This window comes from Elephas maximus, chromosome 6 (assembly GCF_024166365.1).
Source record: "Elephas maximus indicus isolate mEleMax1 chromosome 6, mEleMax1 primary haplotype, whole genome shotgun sequence".
Taxonomy (NCBI): Eukaryota; Metazoa; Chordata; class Mammalia; order Proboscidea; family Elephantidae; genus Elephas; species Elephas maximus.
The window spans coordinates 106480807-106496456 of record NC_064824.1 but is presented as its reverse complement, the minus strand read 5'-3'; the positions used below and the strand labels follow the sequence as shown (position 1 = coordinate 106496456).

The window sequence follows — 15650 nt, the reverse complement described above, 5'->3', positions numbered from 1 at the left end:
GTAAGTATTCGCGGGGCCGCGCCTTGGGCCCGGGTGTCTCGCGGGCCCCGCTTCGGGGGCGGCCTAGGCGTGTCCCCGCACTGGGTCCAGGAACCTCCTGGTACTCTGGGGTGGGGTGGGCGTCCCGTGCTGCCGGCGGGTCCCGAAGGGCCCTGTGAGCCCGCATTCCCCGGTCATCTCCTGGAGACTGGGGTCGGCGGGAAGGACTCCTGAGAGGGGCGAGGACGAGTTTAGGGGGCTCCGGGGAGGCCTCCGAGCCGCGGACGCCGGAATCCGCCCTGGCCCCGGGCCTCCCGCTCCCCACGAGTGACTCGGATTCCACGAACATTGTCAACCGTGTATATCCGGCTGGTGTCAATAAGCAGGATAATCAAAACGTTAACACCAAGTCCCAGTGCAGGTTCAGTTCCATCGTTGTTAGCGATTTGGAAACCACACACATGCACAAATCAAACCCGGGCGCCCAGCGTTGGGCTGCAGTGGCAGTGGACGCAGTCAGGGCAGTGTAGAAAGCCCCAAGTCTACCCGGCAGCTCGGCGGCCCTCGGCCCGCATGGTGTTTTGCGCACCCTTATCCGGCACTGGGTTTTTTTTGGGGGATCCGGCTTCATGGAGCGGTACCTGGAGTGTGTAGGGCATTGTGCAGGGGGTGTAACGTTCTGGCTTCATTTGCCCAAAAACATCCTGAATTAAGAGCTAAACCTCACTTCCCATAAGACTTGAAGGAAACGCCATGCAAAAGGAATTAGACACAGGCTTCCTCCTCCCTTCCTCCCATCCTTCCTACTCTCTTTCGCGCATTCTTTTGTTCTTCTTTTGAACTTAATACAACTTCGCAGCTGCCAAAGAGATAATGCGTTTCCTGGTCAGAGCGTCAACAAGGACTCTTTTGAATGCCAGGCTTGAGGGAGCAGAGAGCTGGGCGCGGGCGAAATGGCCCTGGTCCCATACGAGGAAGCCGCGGTGATGGGGTTGCAGAAATTCCACAAACCTCTTGCCACTTTCTCCTTTGCAAACCACACGATCCAGATCCGGCAGGACTGGAGACAGCTGGGAGTCGCTGCGGTAGTTTGGGATGCGGTAAGTCTGCTCTGGGGACCTCCGAAAATATCCACACTTGATAATAAGACTGGTCAAAAAACAAAACAAAACAAAAAAACCTTTATTGATAGATCGTTCACATACCGTACATTTCACCCATTTAAAATGTACCAAACCAAACCCATTGCCGTTGAGTCCATTCCGATTCATAGTATTTCCTATAGGACAGAGTAGAACTGCCCCATGGGGTTTCCGAGGAGCACCTGGTGGATTTTAACTGCCAACCTTTCAGTTAGCAGCTGAACTCTCTAAAATGTACAGTGAAGTGGTTTTTAGTATATTCACAGAGTTGTGCAACTATTACCATATTCAATTTTAAAACACTTCCTCACCTCCCCCCCCAAAATACCCATTAGCAGTCACCCCCTTGTTCCCCAACCGTAGACTGTATTTTAACGTTGAGTGAGTAAAAACTGATGGAGGTTAAATAAGACCTGCCAGGGTGAGGGGGCAGTGGAAGGAAAGCAGGAGACTGCTTTTGATACCCATTAACTTAGTCTTTTTAAAAAATTGCACAAAGAATATTGTAAAGTGATAATTCCCCAACTGAAGATCATATTTTTTTTTACGTTTTCCATAGTTGTAATCGAGGCACAATTATAATTGCGTTTTTACCTCTTCCTCTTGCAGCACAGTTTGTCATTGGATTGAGGACAGTTTTGTGCCCTGAGCATTTAGCCCCACACCTGGGACTCAGCGGGAGCCCCATTAATGTTGAATAAATGATTGGCATCTGTATAATTTTACATTATTAGCAATGTGTTAGGAATCTTAGGTAAACATTTAGGAATAAAAATGTTAATATATTTTAACCCACTAATATCACTTCTAGGTATCTAGTACAAGGTAACTACATAAAAGGTATTCAGGTAAGGAGTTATAAGGATGAATAATGGTGTGGAATGCTTACCAAGAAGAGGAATTGTTAATTATTCTTTCTCCCTTTTGGAATATTATGTGACCATGAGCAATAAAGTGTATTAAAAATTATGTTAATGGTACAGTTCTATAGAATTATAAGCAAATGCTTACTCACATATCAAGTGTCCAAAATTTTGGCTAAAACTTACCTTCTGATGCTCAGAATATATGATGAGGGCTCCTGTGGGGCAGTGACCACAATGGGACACAGGAGAGGGGGAGGGAGGTCCAAAGCTCTGGGACCCTTGGGCACTGCTCTGCTTTTTTTCCTTGGGTGAGGATGTGGCCTTGCTGACCTGAGCTTGGTTTAGGAACCAGACGTTCTCTTAAACAAAATCAGAAATTGTTCATGCCAGTTCTTCCAGAATAGTCTTATAAGCCTCAAGTGTCAAGGACTGTGACACAGCATGAAATTAAGCTCCGTAGGGTCAGCAGGACCGTGTCTTACGTAGACCGTGTCTTATGTAGACAGTGTTACTGAGCACTGCTGTTTCTGTTAGGGCCTTTGGTGGTGCCTGGGGAAGTTGTATTGCAGTATGCTGGATCTGTGCTCTTGCAGATCACCTCAAAGCAGCAGCTAAGGTCCTGTGTGTGGTTAAATTGGGAATTGAACCTTGCAGTGGAGGGTGTGTGTCTGTGTGTGTGCATGTATGTGTATGGGGTCTCTATCTGCCAGTGCGTAGCCTGCCTAAACCCCGTAGCCCGTAAAACACTTGCTGACCTTAATCACAATCACACTTGTGTTTTGATTCAGGCCATTGTTCTTTCCACATACCTGGAGATGGGAGCCATGGAGCTCAGGGGCTGTTCTGCTGTGGAGCTGGGTGCCGGCACGGGGCTGGTGGGCATAGTGGCTGCCCTGCTGGGTGAGTGCGACTCATTGGTTCTCTCCTTAGTTAGGGGAATTCATCAAGAGGTGCATTTGTGGTTTTGTTAGCACAAAACCCACTGTTGGCTTTCCCCTTACTGGGTTTTTTTTTTTTCCCCTTCTATTTGTTATGATTTGTGGGCAAACTGCTGGTGCTCTTAGCTCCAGTAAGACTATCAGACTCATTTCTTCTCTGTCTCTTTCTCCCTGTTAGCTATACTTCTTGTGGGAGGTTGCTTTGCCACCTTCAATTATTTAATGTTACTATTATGATCTTGAGGCGACTTAGGTTTTAAGATGAATAATCTTAACCATGTACGTATAATTGTCATTTGGTTTAAGGTACTTTTCCATGTGCCACTGAATTTAACCCCGTGAAGGAGGGAGAGCAAATAGCCTCTTTATAGCTGGAGGAAACTCAGCACACACACATATATGATGCTTCATTTTACATTACATCCTCACCATTTCTCTGCAGTACTACATGATTCTCATATTTATTATTTATGCCGGCTACCAGGTTCTAGGTTCTGTGGATATAGCAGTGAACAAGTCAGGCAGGTCACTGCTCTCAGGAAGCTTATGTTCCAATTCTAATGGGGTGATAAAATAAACATTACAGAAAAATGCCCCAAAAGGTTAAGTGCTGTGCAGAGCATTCATATAGGTGATGTGATATTCTTGTTAAAAGAAAAACCAGCTGCTAATTACCGAGCAATTGCTATGTTTTGGGTGCTGTGTATTTGCCCTCTCTTATTCTTTCTCAACACAGCCTTGCATGATCAGTCTAGAGTTTCACCAAGGGATGAAAGGAAGGCTGGTAGAGTTTAAGCAACTTGCCCAAGGCTGTACAACTAATAGGTTGTGGTCTTAGAATTTGAATCCAGTTCTGACTCTTAAGGAGCCCCGGTGGTGCAGTGGTTAAAAAAAAAAGCTCAGCTGCTTACTAAAAGGTCAGCCATTCAAATCCATCATTCGCTCTATGGAAACCCTATGGGGCAGTTCTACTCCTTCCTATACAGTCCCTATGAGTCGGAATCGACCCGATGACAATGAGTTTGGTTTTGGTTTTCTGACTCACAAAGCTTGGTGCTTAGTTGAAAATCTCCCCAGGTGACTTTAATGCAGCTTTCATGCTATTTGGCAACTATTCTTAGAAGAAAAATAGCCCATCCTTAAGACAGGGTTCTGTAAGTTGGGGTGGGCCAGGGCATATAGATTTCAAAAGCTTTCTAGGTGACTCTGATACCCAAACAAGCCTGGAGACCACTGTCCTAAAATATATATATGCTCAGGAAGAAACTGTCTTCTACTTTTCTATAATTCTGGTATGGATCTCCTCTGAAATTTGACTTGTATGTCTAAGAACTGGATACAGGTATCTCTCCCTGATTACTTCCCAGTATTTCAAACAATACATGTTTAAACCCAAATTCTTCTTCCCTTTCCTACTCTTCTTCCTTTCCCAAACTCCTTCTTTCTCCTTTGTCTGGAGTTGGCATCAGTATCCAAGTAGTCACCCAAGCCAACATCTTGAGTCTTACCCTTCCAGCCTTCCCTGATCCCTGCTGATTCCTATTAACTACTTTTAACTACTTCTATTAACTACTATTGACTACTTCTTGAATCCATTTCTCCCTTTCCACCCCCCACTGCCACAGATCTTGTTCTCCTTAGGGAAGCCTTATAACACCCCCAAGTAAGATAGGTATTATTTTTAATTTTCATTTCTTTCAAATGAAACTGAGATTCCAGGAGACTAAGCTACTTTCTGACATCCCGGTCGGTGGAGACCTGGCACTCAAACCCAGGTTGTCAGATACAGCCCTGCATGACTGTATCCACCCTCCCACCTGGCCTTTCTGCCTCTGCTTTGTCTTAACTCTGATTTCCCAACAGCGCTCAGAGTGGTCCATCTGAAAATGCAAAGTGATCGAGTCACCTGTATTTAAACCTTCTTGTGTCTCCTGCTGCCTGCAGGCTAAATCACAGGCTTCTTAGCAAGGCTCAGCAGTCACATCCTTTCTGACTCTTCAGCCTCACTCTTATTTCTTCACCACCATTGCACTGCTTAAAGTTCCTGGGATGAAGGTGGTAGGTCCACACTTGCGCAAACTAACAACTTGAGCATTTGCATCAGTATTGTATTCTAGGACAGCAAACGTCTAATTGGATTAAACACTGTCCTAATGTTGCACGTCAATGTAAGAAACAGTATAAGCTACCATTGGAACGATGCTTCCTACAGCTGGTCTGAAATTGTGTGGGAGGATTATCTATAAAGATTACAAATTGATGAAGGATGCAAATAAATAATTTTGTTGTTAGGTGCTGTCAGGTCGCTTTCGACTCATAGCAAACCTGTGTACAACAGAATGAAACACTGCCTGGTCCTGAGCCATCCTCATGATTGGTGTTAGGCTTGAGCCCAGTTGTTGCAGCCACTGCACCAGTCCATCTCATTGAGGGTCTTCCTCTTTTTTGTTGACCCTCTACTTTTCCAAGCATGGTGTTCTTCTCAAGGACTGATCCTCCCAATAACATGTCCAAAGTAGATGAGATGAAGTCTTGCCATCCTTGCTTCTGAGGAGCATTCTGGCTGTACTTCTTCCAAGACGGATTTGTCTGTTCTTTTGGCAGTCCATGGTATATTCAAAGTTCTTCACCTAAAAATAATTTTAGGAATGTTGAAAGAGAATTTTACATTTCAGAATGAATGGGGCTGAAACAAAATGGGATTATCCTTACTATGTTGTTACTACGATATAGATGAGGTATTGTAGGGCTGACCTTATGTTCAATTTTCTCAAAGCCGTATTGGGTCAAAAAATTTTATCTTTCAGTTCGTGGTAAACAATCCATTAAAACAAATAAAATGTTGTTGTTAGCTGTCACCGATTTGGCCCCCAGCTCATGCACAATAGGATCAGACCATTGTAATCCATAGGGTTTTCATCGGTTGATTTTTCAGAAGTAGATCACCAGGCTTTCCTTCTACCCTGTCTTAGACTGGAAGCTCTGCTGAAACCAGTTCAGCATCATAGCAACACACAGGCCTCCACTGACAGATGGCTGGTGCTCGTGCATGGGGTGCGTTGGCCGGCAATCGAACACAGGTCTCCTGCGTAGAGAGCAAGAATTCTACCAATGAACCACCACTGCCCTCTAATAAGTAAAATATTGCCTTGTTAATTGTCCACATTGCATGTGAAATCCTAGTACTAATAACATCATCTAGTGTTTTAACCTACAGTACTGTCATATAATTGACTGTTTCTAAGTTTATCATTTCTTAAAATTACAGCTGCATGACATAAATACATATAGGTTGGCTGCTTCGTTATAGCATAGAGAGGTGGACTTGGATTTCTTAGTAGCCAGTTAATCTCTTCCTTGATTCTCTTTTTGGCTTCAACTCCAGAGAGCAACCTTTCTGTTTTTGGTGTCTTACCACCTTTGTAGTAGACTGCTGCCAGATTTTGTATTCTTGGATTCCATTTTACCTTGAGACCTACTGCCTTGAAGAACATGACCTAATGAATGACATAGAGTGGGAGGCACCTATGGAGGGTGGGCCAGCTCTGCTTGCAGAATTTAGAAGCAGCAGATTGTTGTCACTTGGTGACATTGCACTTCATAGGCCCAACTTCATCAAACAGCAGATGTGTCATAGAAGCACATCAGAGGTTCACATTTGCCAGTGGGCAGTGCAGAAGGAGCTGTAGGTCACTGTTCAATTGCCGCTACCCATGAAGGATGTGGTACTTAGCACATCAGGAGGAATGGTTAGGGACAGGTACTCTGCCCTGTTTAACTTGACCCTCTCTCTGCCTATTAGAGTTCTACTGATGTGCACATGACTTTCCTCTTTGCCTCACATTCTAGGTGCTCATGTGACTATCACGGATCGAAAAGTAGCATTAGAATTTCTTAAATCAAATGTTGAAGCCAACTTAGCTCCCCAGATCCAACCCAAAGCTATTGTTAAGGAGCTGACTTGGGGACAGAATCTGCAGAGTTTTTCACCTGGAGAATTTGACCTGATACTTGGAGCTGATATCATATATTTAGAAGAAACGTTTACAGATCTTCTTCAAACACTGGAATATCTCTGTAGTGACCGTTCCATGATTCTGCTAGCTTGCCGGATTCGTTACGAGCGGGATAACAACTTCTTAGCAATGCTGGAGAGACAGTTTACTGTGAGTAAGGTTCACTATGATCCTGGAAAAGATGTACATATTTACAAAGCCCAGAGGAGAAACCAGAGGGAGGATTTATAGTTGGCTATAATTTATAAGACTTTTGTCATTGAGTGTGTCAGTGAAGGTCTTAGACTGGAAATCGAGCCATATTAGATGGCTTGCTGTACAAAAATTCAGATCAGTAAGTTCTTAAGGGACAAAACACGTACACTTTTAAAACAAACTACTTTGTCCCGTTGCTGTGACGTTTTAGTCATATTTAACTCACTTCGAAACTCACTGAACATTAAAAGAAAGTGCGAGGTTTTGGTTTATGTTGTTTCTCTGTCCAATGCTACTCCCCCTTGATAAAGAGTTTTCATTGATAATATGATAAAGGGCTGGTATAAAGGTGTCTTCAAACCAGTGTTGGTTTTGGTGAGGCTAAATCATGCAAATTACTTTAAAATACATTCTGAGATATGTAATGTTTAACCCAGTTTCCTAATTTTCTGTATATAAAACAGGAGGTTTAAAATGCCTTCACAGAGTTGTTAATGCTATTGAAATGTCTGCCTTATTTAGGTCTAAGTACTTCTGATTGTGTGAGATTAGGATGTTAGTTTGCTAGGGTCTCATGTTTTATGGCTTAATTTCAGATTTAAGTATATAAACAAAGGAATAAGTAAAAATAAACTCTTAGTTATTTTTTGAAAAGCACCAAAAATTTGGGATCTTCTTCTTTTTTTTTTAATTGTACTTTATATGAAGGTTTACAGAACAAATTAGTTTCTTAGTAAACAATTAATACACATATTGTTTTGTGACATTGGTTGCCAATCCCACAACATGTCAGCACTCTCCCCTTCTCGACCTTGGATTCCCCGTTACCAGCTTTCCTGTCCCCTCCTGCCTTCTCATCCTTGCCCCTGGGCTGGTATGCCCATTTAGTCTTGTTTTGTTTTATGGGCCTGTCTAATCTTTGGTCAAAGGTGAACCTCAGGAGTGACTTCAGTACTGAGTTAAAAGGGTGTCTGGGGGCCATACTCCTGGGATTTCTCCAGTCTCTGTCAGACCAGTAAGTCTGGTCTTTTTTTTGTGAGTTAGAATTTTTGTTTTACGTTTTTCTCCAGTACTGTCCGGGATCCTCTATTGTGATCCCTGTCAGAGCAGTCAGTAGTAGTAGCCGGGCACCATCTAGTAGTTATCTTCTTCAGATTAAAAACTGTAATTTTCCCGTTCACCTTTACCACTTCTCAATGCTTTCGTGTATTTCTTTCCTAGGGTTTCCCTGCCCCTTTATAATACATAGGATGACAATGGGAAAAAGTTATAAATCTCATCCCTCCATGTGAAACTGGCTCATTGCCAAGTATAAGCACCTTCTGTGTCATACTTAAAATTATTTATTCAATGTCTGTATTCTTCAGTAGACTGTATGCTTCTTGAGGGCAGGGAATGGCTATCTCCCTTTCACTGCTGCCTCCCCAGTATCTCGTATATTGTAACCACCCAAATATTTGTTAAATGAGAAAGATGCATTCCGATACATTCCATTTAGAGGGCATTGCTCTTTGGGTTATATGATTGTGTCATTACTGTATGATTATCTTTGATAGAATTTATGAAGTCACATATGCATAAACCTTATTTTAAATAGATCTTAAGCTGTATTTATATTAAATTTTAAATAAAATTAAAAAAATTTTAAATAGCAGTTTTACATTAATAAATTTGAATTAAGATTGTGAATATTCTGTGATGTACTTAAACAAAATTTTGATAAATGCACATGAAATGGAAATATCCATAACCTACCAAAATCATAAAATGCCAATACTGTTCCAAGAACATGAAAGGTGTTTTAAAACAAATTAACTAAAAGCCCTGCAGTATCACCAGTACTGTAATGAAAAGCCAATCCCATCTTGGTATGGTATTAGAAATGAAAATATTAATTGGAGTTCAGCTCCTTTAAGACCCTAACCTTGGAGATAGGTATTAAGATGGGTGTGTGTGTGTAGAAGCAGGAGGACTTCAACTAGAGGTCTGGATAGTCTATCAAGTGGGGAAAGCAGTACTTGGGTTATGTTTTACATTTTCGTAAAATAATTAAAAATCAGAAAAGGTTGAAGGTAATTTTTTTCCTTGTCCTACAAATAGAATAAAAGGCAAGAAAAACTGAGCAGGAATAATTTGATTGTGCAAGTGAAAATCAAATAGATTTTGTTGGCTTTGGGTTTAGTATGTTGTCTCAGGTCAGTTCCCTGGGGAAATAAGACCCAGAGATGGAGGTGAGGGTGCAGAAAGTTTAAATGAGAATGCTTCCAAGATGGACACCTCTGAGGGAGGGAAAGCAGCAGAACTGGGAAGAGGAAGAAATTGGGCTGGGATGCACTCAGGAGAGCACTTAGCCAATTCCTCAGAGTTGGGATGCTCTGCAGTTGTTCCTCTTCTGGGCAAAGGGGCAGGCCTTTATACCTTAGTCATTGGATGTAAGGGGCAGAACTCTGGACTGGAGATAGTTTCGGGAGAGGGGCTCAACCGAGAGCCACCAGCCGCCGAGATTGCCAGAAGCTGGGAGATGAGTGCTTCAGTGTGTGAGTGGGGAGGGGAAGAATCTGGGCAGCACAGTGTCTACTGTAAATATCAACAAGGTTCTGACATATTTTTCACTTATGTTGATATTTCATTTATCCCATAAATGTACACCTTAAGTGTGCTTGATTTGTCCTCAAGTTAAAGATGGAAACCTAGTCCAAACCTACTTTACTAAGCCTTGATTCTCACATTTCTCAATTTCTTTGAACCATCAGGCAGTTAAGTTACTCAGTGGGTATCAGTAACTTTTCCCCCAATTAGTATCAAATACTGCTGCAAAGATGTGTTAAAATATGTGCATAACATCAGGCTCTTAGAATTACCGCTATAAAATAGGCTAATGTTTTGTAAGTACATTACCTCTTAAGGGTATCTTGCTTAGTTTATGACAGAACTATCTGAAGCCCTGGTACCATCGTCTTCACATAGTTTCTAGTAGAACATTTATTCTTTCACACAAAAGGATTAGAATAAATACTTCATCTTAGTAAAAACACTAGTTGTTGTCCATTCAGTTCTGACTCGTGATAACCCCTTGTGTTTCAGAGTATAACTGTGCACTACAGGATTTTCAGGGCTGTGACTGTTTGGGAGCAGAACACCAGGTCTTTCTTCCAAGGCGCCTCTGGGTGGGTTTAAACTGCCAGCCTTTCTGTTGATAGTCTAGCAGTTGAACACAAAATTGAAAACTCTCAGGGCAGAGGCTATATTTCTTGAACTTTTAGTGTCTCCCTCTCCTAAGAGATTGAGTCCCTATATGGTGCAAACACTTGGCTACTAATAGAAAGATTGGTTGTTCAAACCCACCCACAGGTTCCTTGGAAGAAAGGTCTGGCAAACTATTTTGGTTTGGTTCTCCAGACAAAGGCCTTTGCACATGAAAGGTGTGCAGGTGTGTGGAGTGAAGACTACTAGGGACATAAAACTTGCAGGTATAATGATTCGTTTTCACATGAGTCCCTTTTACCTCAGAGGTTGCCCTACCCTAAAATCTATATAGTATATGTCTTCCCCCTCCCCTCCTGCTCACTTCCCAAATATCTGGAATAAGTCTTTCAGCCAGCAGTTTCTAAAGCTCAAATATGAAAGCTGGGAAATGTATATTAATGACTGCCCACCTTCTCGTGGCCATATATAATAGAATTCAAACCTTTATACCAAAATAGAAGACATTAAGACTAAATTGTTAAGGTACTATATACTCCTCGTACAAACTGCAGTTGCTGAAGAGAGGCATTTATTTTTCAAATTGGAGGTATCAAAAACATTTTGAAAAACACAGACGCAAAATTTGGCGAGACATCTGTGATGGTTAAGGTTGTATGTCAACTTGGCTGGGCCATGATTCTCAGTGGTTTGACAGTTATGATGTAGTTTGGCAGCTATGTAATGATGTAATCATCTTCATAATGAGATCTGATATGATGTAATCACCCCCATGATGAGATCTGCTATGAGCAGCCAATCAGTTGAAAGGGAATTTCCTTGAGGATGTGGCTTGCATCCAGTGTATGTGGACTTTCTGGCAAAGCTCGCTGGCTTTTGCTTGCTCTGGATCCTGCAGCTGGCTCCTGTTCATTTGACCTCTGGTTCTTGGGACTTGAGCTAGCAGCTTACCGGCCGATGTTGGGATTGGTCAGCCTTCGCAGCTTGTGAGCCAGAGGCCTGCTGTCTGACCTGTCGATCTTGGGATCACCAGCTCTTGCAGCTATGTGAGTCAGAAGCCTCCAGCCTGACCCACAGACTTGGGACTTCCCAGCCTCTATAACCACATGAGCCATTTTCTTGATACAAGTCTTTCTTTCGCTCTGTCTATATAAATGTTTTACTGGTTTTGCTTCTGTAGAGAACCCAGCCCAAAACAACATCTCTAGGCTAGAAAGAGATTAACTTAAAAATGAGAGGATGGAAAAGTGAAGATATTTAAGTGGTGTGCTTGCATTTTTACTGTCTTATAAATTGTGTATAGTTAAAAATACATGAGGAGCCCTGGTGTGCACTGGTTAAGCGCTTGGCTGCTAACTGAAGGGTCAGCAGTTCAAACCCACCAGCTGCTCTGTGGGAGACCAGGCGATCTGCTCCTATAAAGATGGCAGCCTTGGAAACATTATGGGGGCAGTTCTGCTCTGTCCTATATGGTTGCTATGAGTCGGAATCAACTCGACGGCACACAACAAAAAACAAATGATGCATTTCTTAAGAATTAAATTCCTTGCTGATAATGTGATCCCCCTGCAATTAAAAGGGATTAAAAGGAAATGACAGAGTTCATCAAAATTTATCATGTCTGCAAAGTACCAAAAATACTAAAAGTACTAAATAAATCAGATTTAAGATAAAGGCAAATAAAATTGGTTACAAAGTAAGTCTTGGCAGCACTACTACTGTGCTTGCTTAGGCAAGAGATTTCTATGAACAGGGCAAAGTTCTATGGATTGGTGAAATGTGATGGGCTTGTAATTAGTGACTCTATTCTTAATCAGGAAAAAAGGAGAGTAACTCCATGTGTTAAAGACCTAGAATTTTAGGTAATGATTTTGTCATTTTGAAGATTATGTATGAACTGCTACTTCTGCCCTTGGAAATAGGCAATTATAATCCCATACTTAAATCCACAAAAGGTTTTTCAAAAGTTAATTTTTTAGTGATCAAATTCTTTTAAGACGAGTTTACATGACAGCAGTAACGTAGAGGCTGTGGAATTTAGTAGTTAAGTAGTTAACATTATCTTACCAAATACAATTTATGCTACTGGAAGACAAGGATTATCGATTATACATACTTTATATTTCAAATGTTAGCATGGTGCCCTGTACATAAAGGGAGCTCAGTATTGTGAAAAACACAGATCCCTTTACAGATCAGCTATGTTATTAAATAACTTAATTTCTGTGCTTTATTTATCCTTGACCTAAGTTGTTGTTAGCTGCTGTAAGTAGGGATAAGCACACACTCAGGCATATTAAAATATCAATGCATAATCACAGTCAATTGACTGAGTTACCACGAACTTATGTAAAAGATTCACCTCCAACAATCAATGTCATTTAATCTCTATAGAGGAGCATTTTCTATCAATTTGGAAATTCTTAAAAATAAAACCTACCTTTCAAAAATACCCAGTATTGTTAAGTGGTCCTAGATATAGGGCATGACTTGGTAGTTGGTGAAATAGACACGATTTTCGTATCAGAGAAATAGCCATAAACCTACTGATCTCCAGAACTTCTAGAGGGAAGCATTTTCAAGTTCTTTAACAGGATGAGGCAAATTGTTGCTGTGAATATAGAGGGCCCTGTTCTGGGAAACTTAGAGACTCGGGTTCTCTTAGCACTGACATCAAAACGACATGAAACCCAGGCATCCCTGTTGTTGCTGTTAGGTGCCCTGGAGTTAATTTAGACGTGTAGCAACCCCACGTGACAGAGTACAGCTGCCCCATAGGGTTTTCTAGGCTGTAATCTCCACAGGAGCAGATGATCAGCTCTTTCTTCCGCAGAGCCACTGGATGGGTTCGAACTATAAACCTGTCAGTCAGCAGCTGGGATGGAAGCCTTGTGCCACCAAGGCTCCTTTAACTCTCATTTTTTTTTTTTTACCTCAAAATTTGAGGACCTGATTGTTAGTTTTGAAATCTCTTTCAGTTCTAAAATCATGTTATATCTTTCTTTCTACAACCAGGGCAGGGCTAAAATGTAATAGCACTAGACAAGAGCATATTGAAAAATTTAGTTTCTTTGCTGAGAATTGTTTCTGAGGGAGATTAGAAGGGAAACAATGTAACAGAGGTGAGAAAAGGAAGGCCTGCCTATCTACTTCATAATCTTGTGTAAGGCTGGTTCTGCTACTTCTAATTTTTCTTCCTTAAAAAAAGTACATAGACCAAAGTATGACATTAAAAAAAAAAAAAACTAACAAACAGTATTTTATATCAGTTTAGCAGATTCTTACACCAAATATGAAGAAAACCATACTTCAGAAGTTATTTCCACTTCCACCTACCCTGGAGATACCCTAGCTTGTGTATAGCTGCACACAGTTAAACGTTTCAAACAACCTAAATGTCTACAGAAGAGTACCATTAAGTAAACCATGAAATATCCATACAGTGGGATACTGCACACCTGTTAGAAAGAGGGGGGCAGATGTACATATTTTGAAATGGAACTATATCCAAGATACATTCAGTGAAAAAAGCAAAATGCAGAACTGTTTATAAGACATCATTTGTGTAAAAGGGGGAGTAGGAGGAGAGGATATACATTACACCTGCATGTATACACACAGATTATGACTAAAAGGGTACACAGCTTTTTACTGTTGGCCCTTTTCTACCGTTTAGCTTTTTCCAAATGCACATATTACTTAAAAAAAAAACACCTAAGTTAAAAAATAATGACATTATCAAGAAAGTGAAAAGACAGTCTATGGAACAGGAGAAAATATTTGAAAGTCATGTATCTGATAAGGGTCTAGTATCCAGAATATACAAGAAACTCATACAGCTCAGCAACAAAAAACAACCCAATTAAATGATGGGGAAAGGATTTGTATAGACATTTGTCCAAAGAAGATACATGAATGGCCAACAAGCATGTGAAAAGATTCTCAACATTAGTCTTTAGGGAAACAGAAAACCACAATGATATTCACCTCACACCCATGACCAAACCAAAAAACCCAGTGCCGTCGAGTTGATTCCGACTCATAGTGACCCTACGGGACAGCGTAGAATTGCCCCATAGAGTTTCCAAGGAGCGCCTGGCGGATTCGAACTGCCGACCCTTTGGTTAGCAGCTGTAGCACTTAATCACTATGGCACCAGGGTTTTCACACTCATGAGGATGGCTAATAAAAAAAAACAAAAAAAACCCTGGAAAATAACAAGTGTTGGTGAAATTGGAACCCTTGTACATTGCTGATGGGAATGTAAAATGGTGCAGCCACACTGGAAAACAGTTGAGTGATTCCTTTAGTTGTAGGATTAGTGTATGACCCAGCAATTCTACTCCTAAGCATATGCTCAAACGAAATGAAAATAGGTACTCAATAAATCCTTGTACATGAATGTTCAAGGCAGCACTATTCACAATAGCAAAAAAGTAGAAACAACCCAAATGTCCATGAAAGGATAAACAAATTGTGGCACAGACATAAAAAAGCAACCCATTGACGTCGTTGATTCTGACTCATGGTAACCCCATGTTTTACAGAGTAGAACTGCCCCATAGGGTTTTCTTGGCTGTAATCTTTATGGAAGCATATCACCAGGCCTTTCTTCCACAGTGCCATTGGGTGGGTTTGACCACCACCCTTTAGATTAGCAGTGGAGTGAGAATTTGTGCCACCCTGGCATATACATACAATGGAAGGGTACTCAGCGCAGTGGAGAGGTCAGGGCTAAAATGTGTAACTGTTAGAATATTTGGGATTTGCCTTCTAGAGGGCAGAGACTGTTAACATTTTCTTTGTAACTTCGGTGTCCAGAAGTATGTCCTAAGGAATATTTGTGAAATGAGCCAGTGATGGCAAAGGTATGGATGAAGTCACTTAGGCAAAGTCTATATGGTAAAAAGAGAAGATAAGCACTCTAGACTTTCACTGTAGGTCCAAGCATCTGAACAGGGCTTACAAGTAAGGTGACCATAGGTCCTCATTTGCTCAGGACAATCCTGGCTTAAATCTGTTGTCTCCATGTAACTACTATCATTCCCTTTCACTTTTAGAAGCATCTCAATTTGTACAATACATTGTAGAAGGGAGAAAAAAAGAAAACCATGCAATCCTTTCATTACAAGTACAACCAGCTTAATAAACACATCTTGGCAATTAAAAAAAAAATCTACTTAATAAATGCAACTGCTTATTTTCAGAAGTTGAATTGATAATACAGGAATCTTTTTTTCTTTTGGCTTAAGCAATTTTTCATCCTTTTCCCTTCCATTTTATGACTACAGATTTTAGAATTGCAAGGGG

At 41.3% G+C, this 15650-nt stretch overlaps 1 protein-coding gene across 13 annotated transcripts in view; it reads left to right on the top strand.

Moving 5' to 3' along the window:
• METTL21A (methyltransferase 21A, HSPA lysine) overlaps nt 1-15650 on the top strand; it is a 373666-nt gene that overhangs the window by 349 nt on the left and 357667 nt on the right. For 5 of the 13 annotated variants that reach the window (XR_007517939.1, XR_007517940.1, XM_049887990.1 and 2 more), the window contains exons 2-3: nt 900-1079; nt 2776-2887. Coding sequence is in view for 10 of the 13 variants with exons in the window: in XM_049887990.1 (XP_049743947.1) it covers nt 900-1079; nt 2776-2887 (292 nt within the window). In the remaining 3 variants the exon portion in view is untranslated. Of the gene's footprint in view, nt 1-6; nt 1080-2775; nt 2888-5897; nt 6026-6774; nt 8765-15650 lie in introns of those variants that run through there. The other 8 variants (XR_007517941.1, XM_049887997.1, XM_049887996.1 and 5 more) reach the window with 5 other exon arrangements.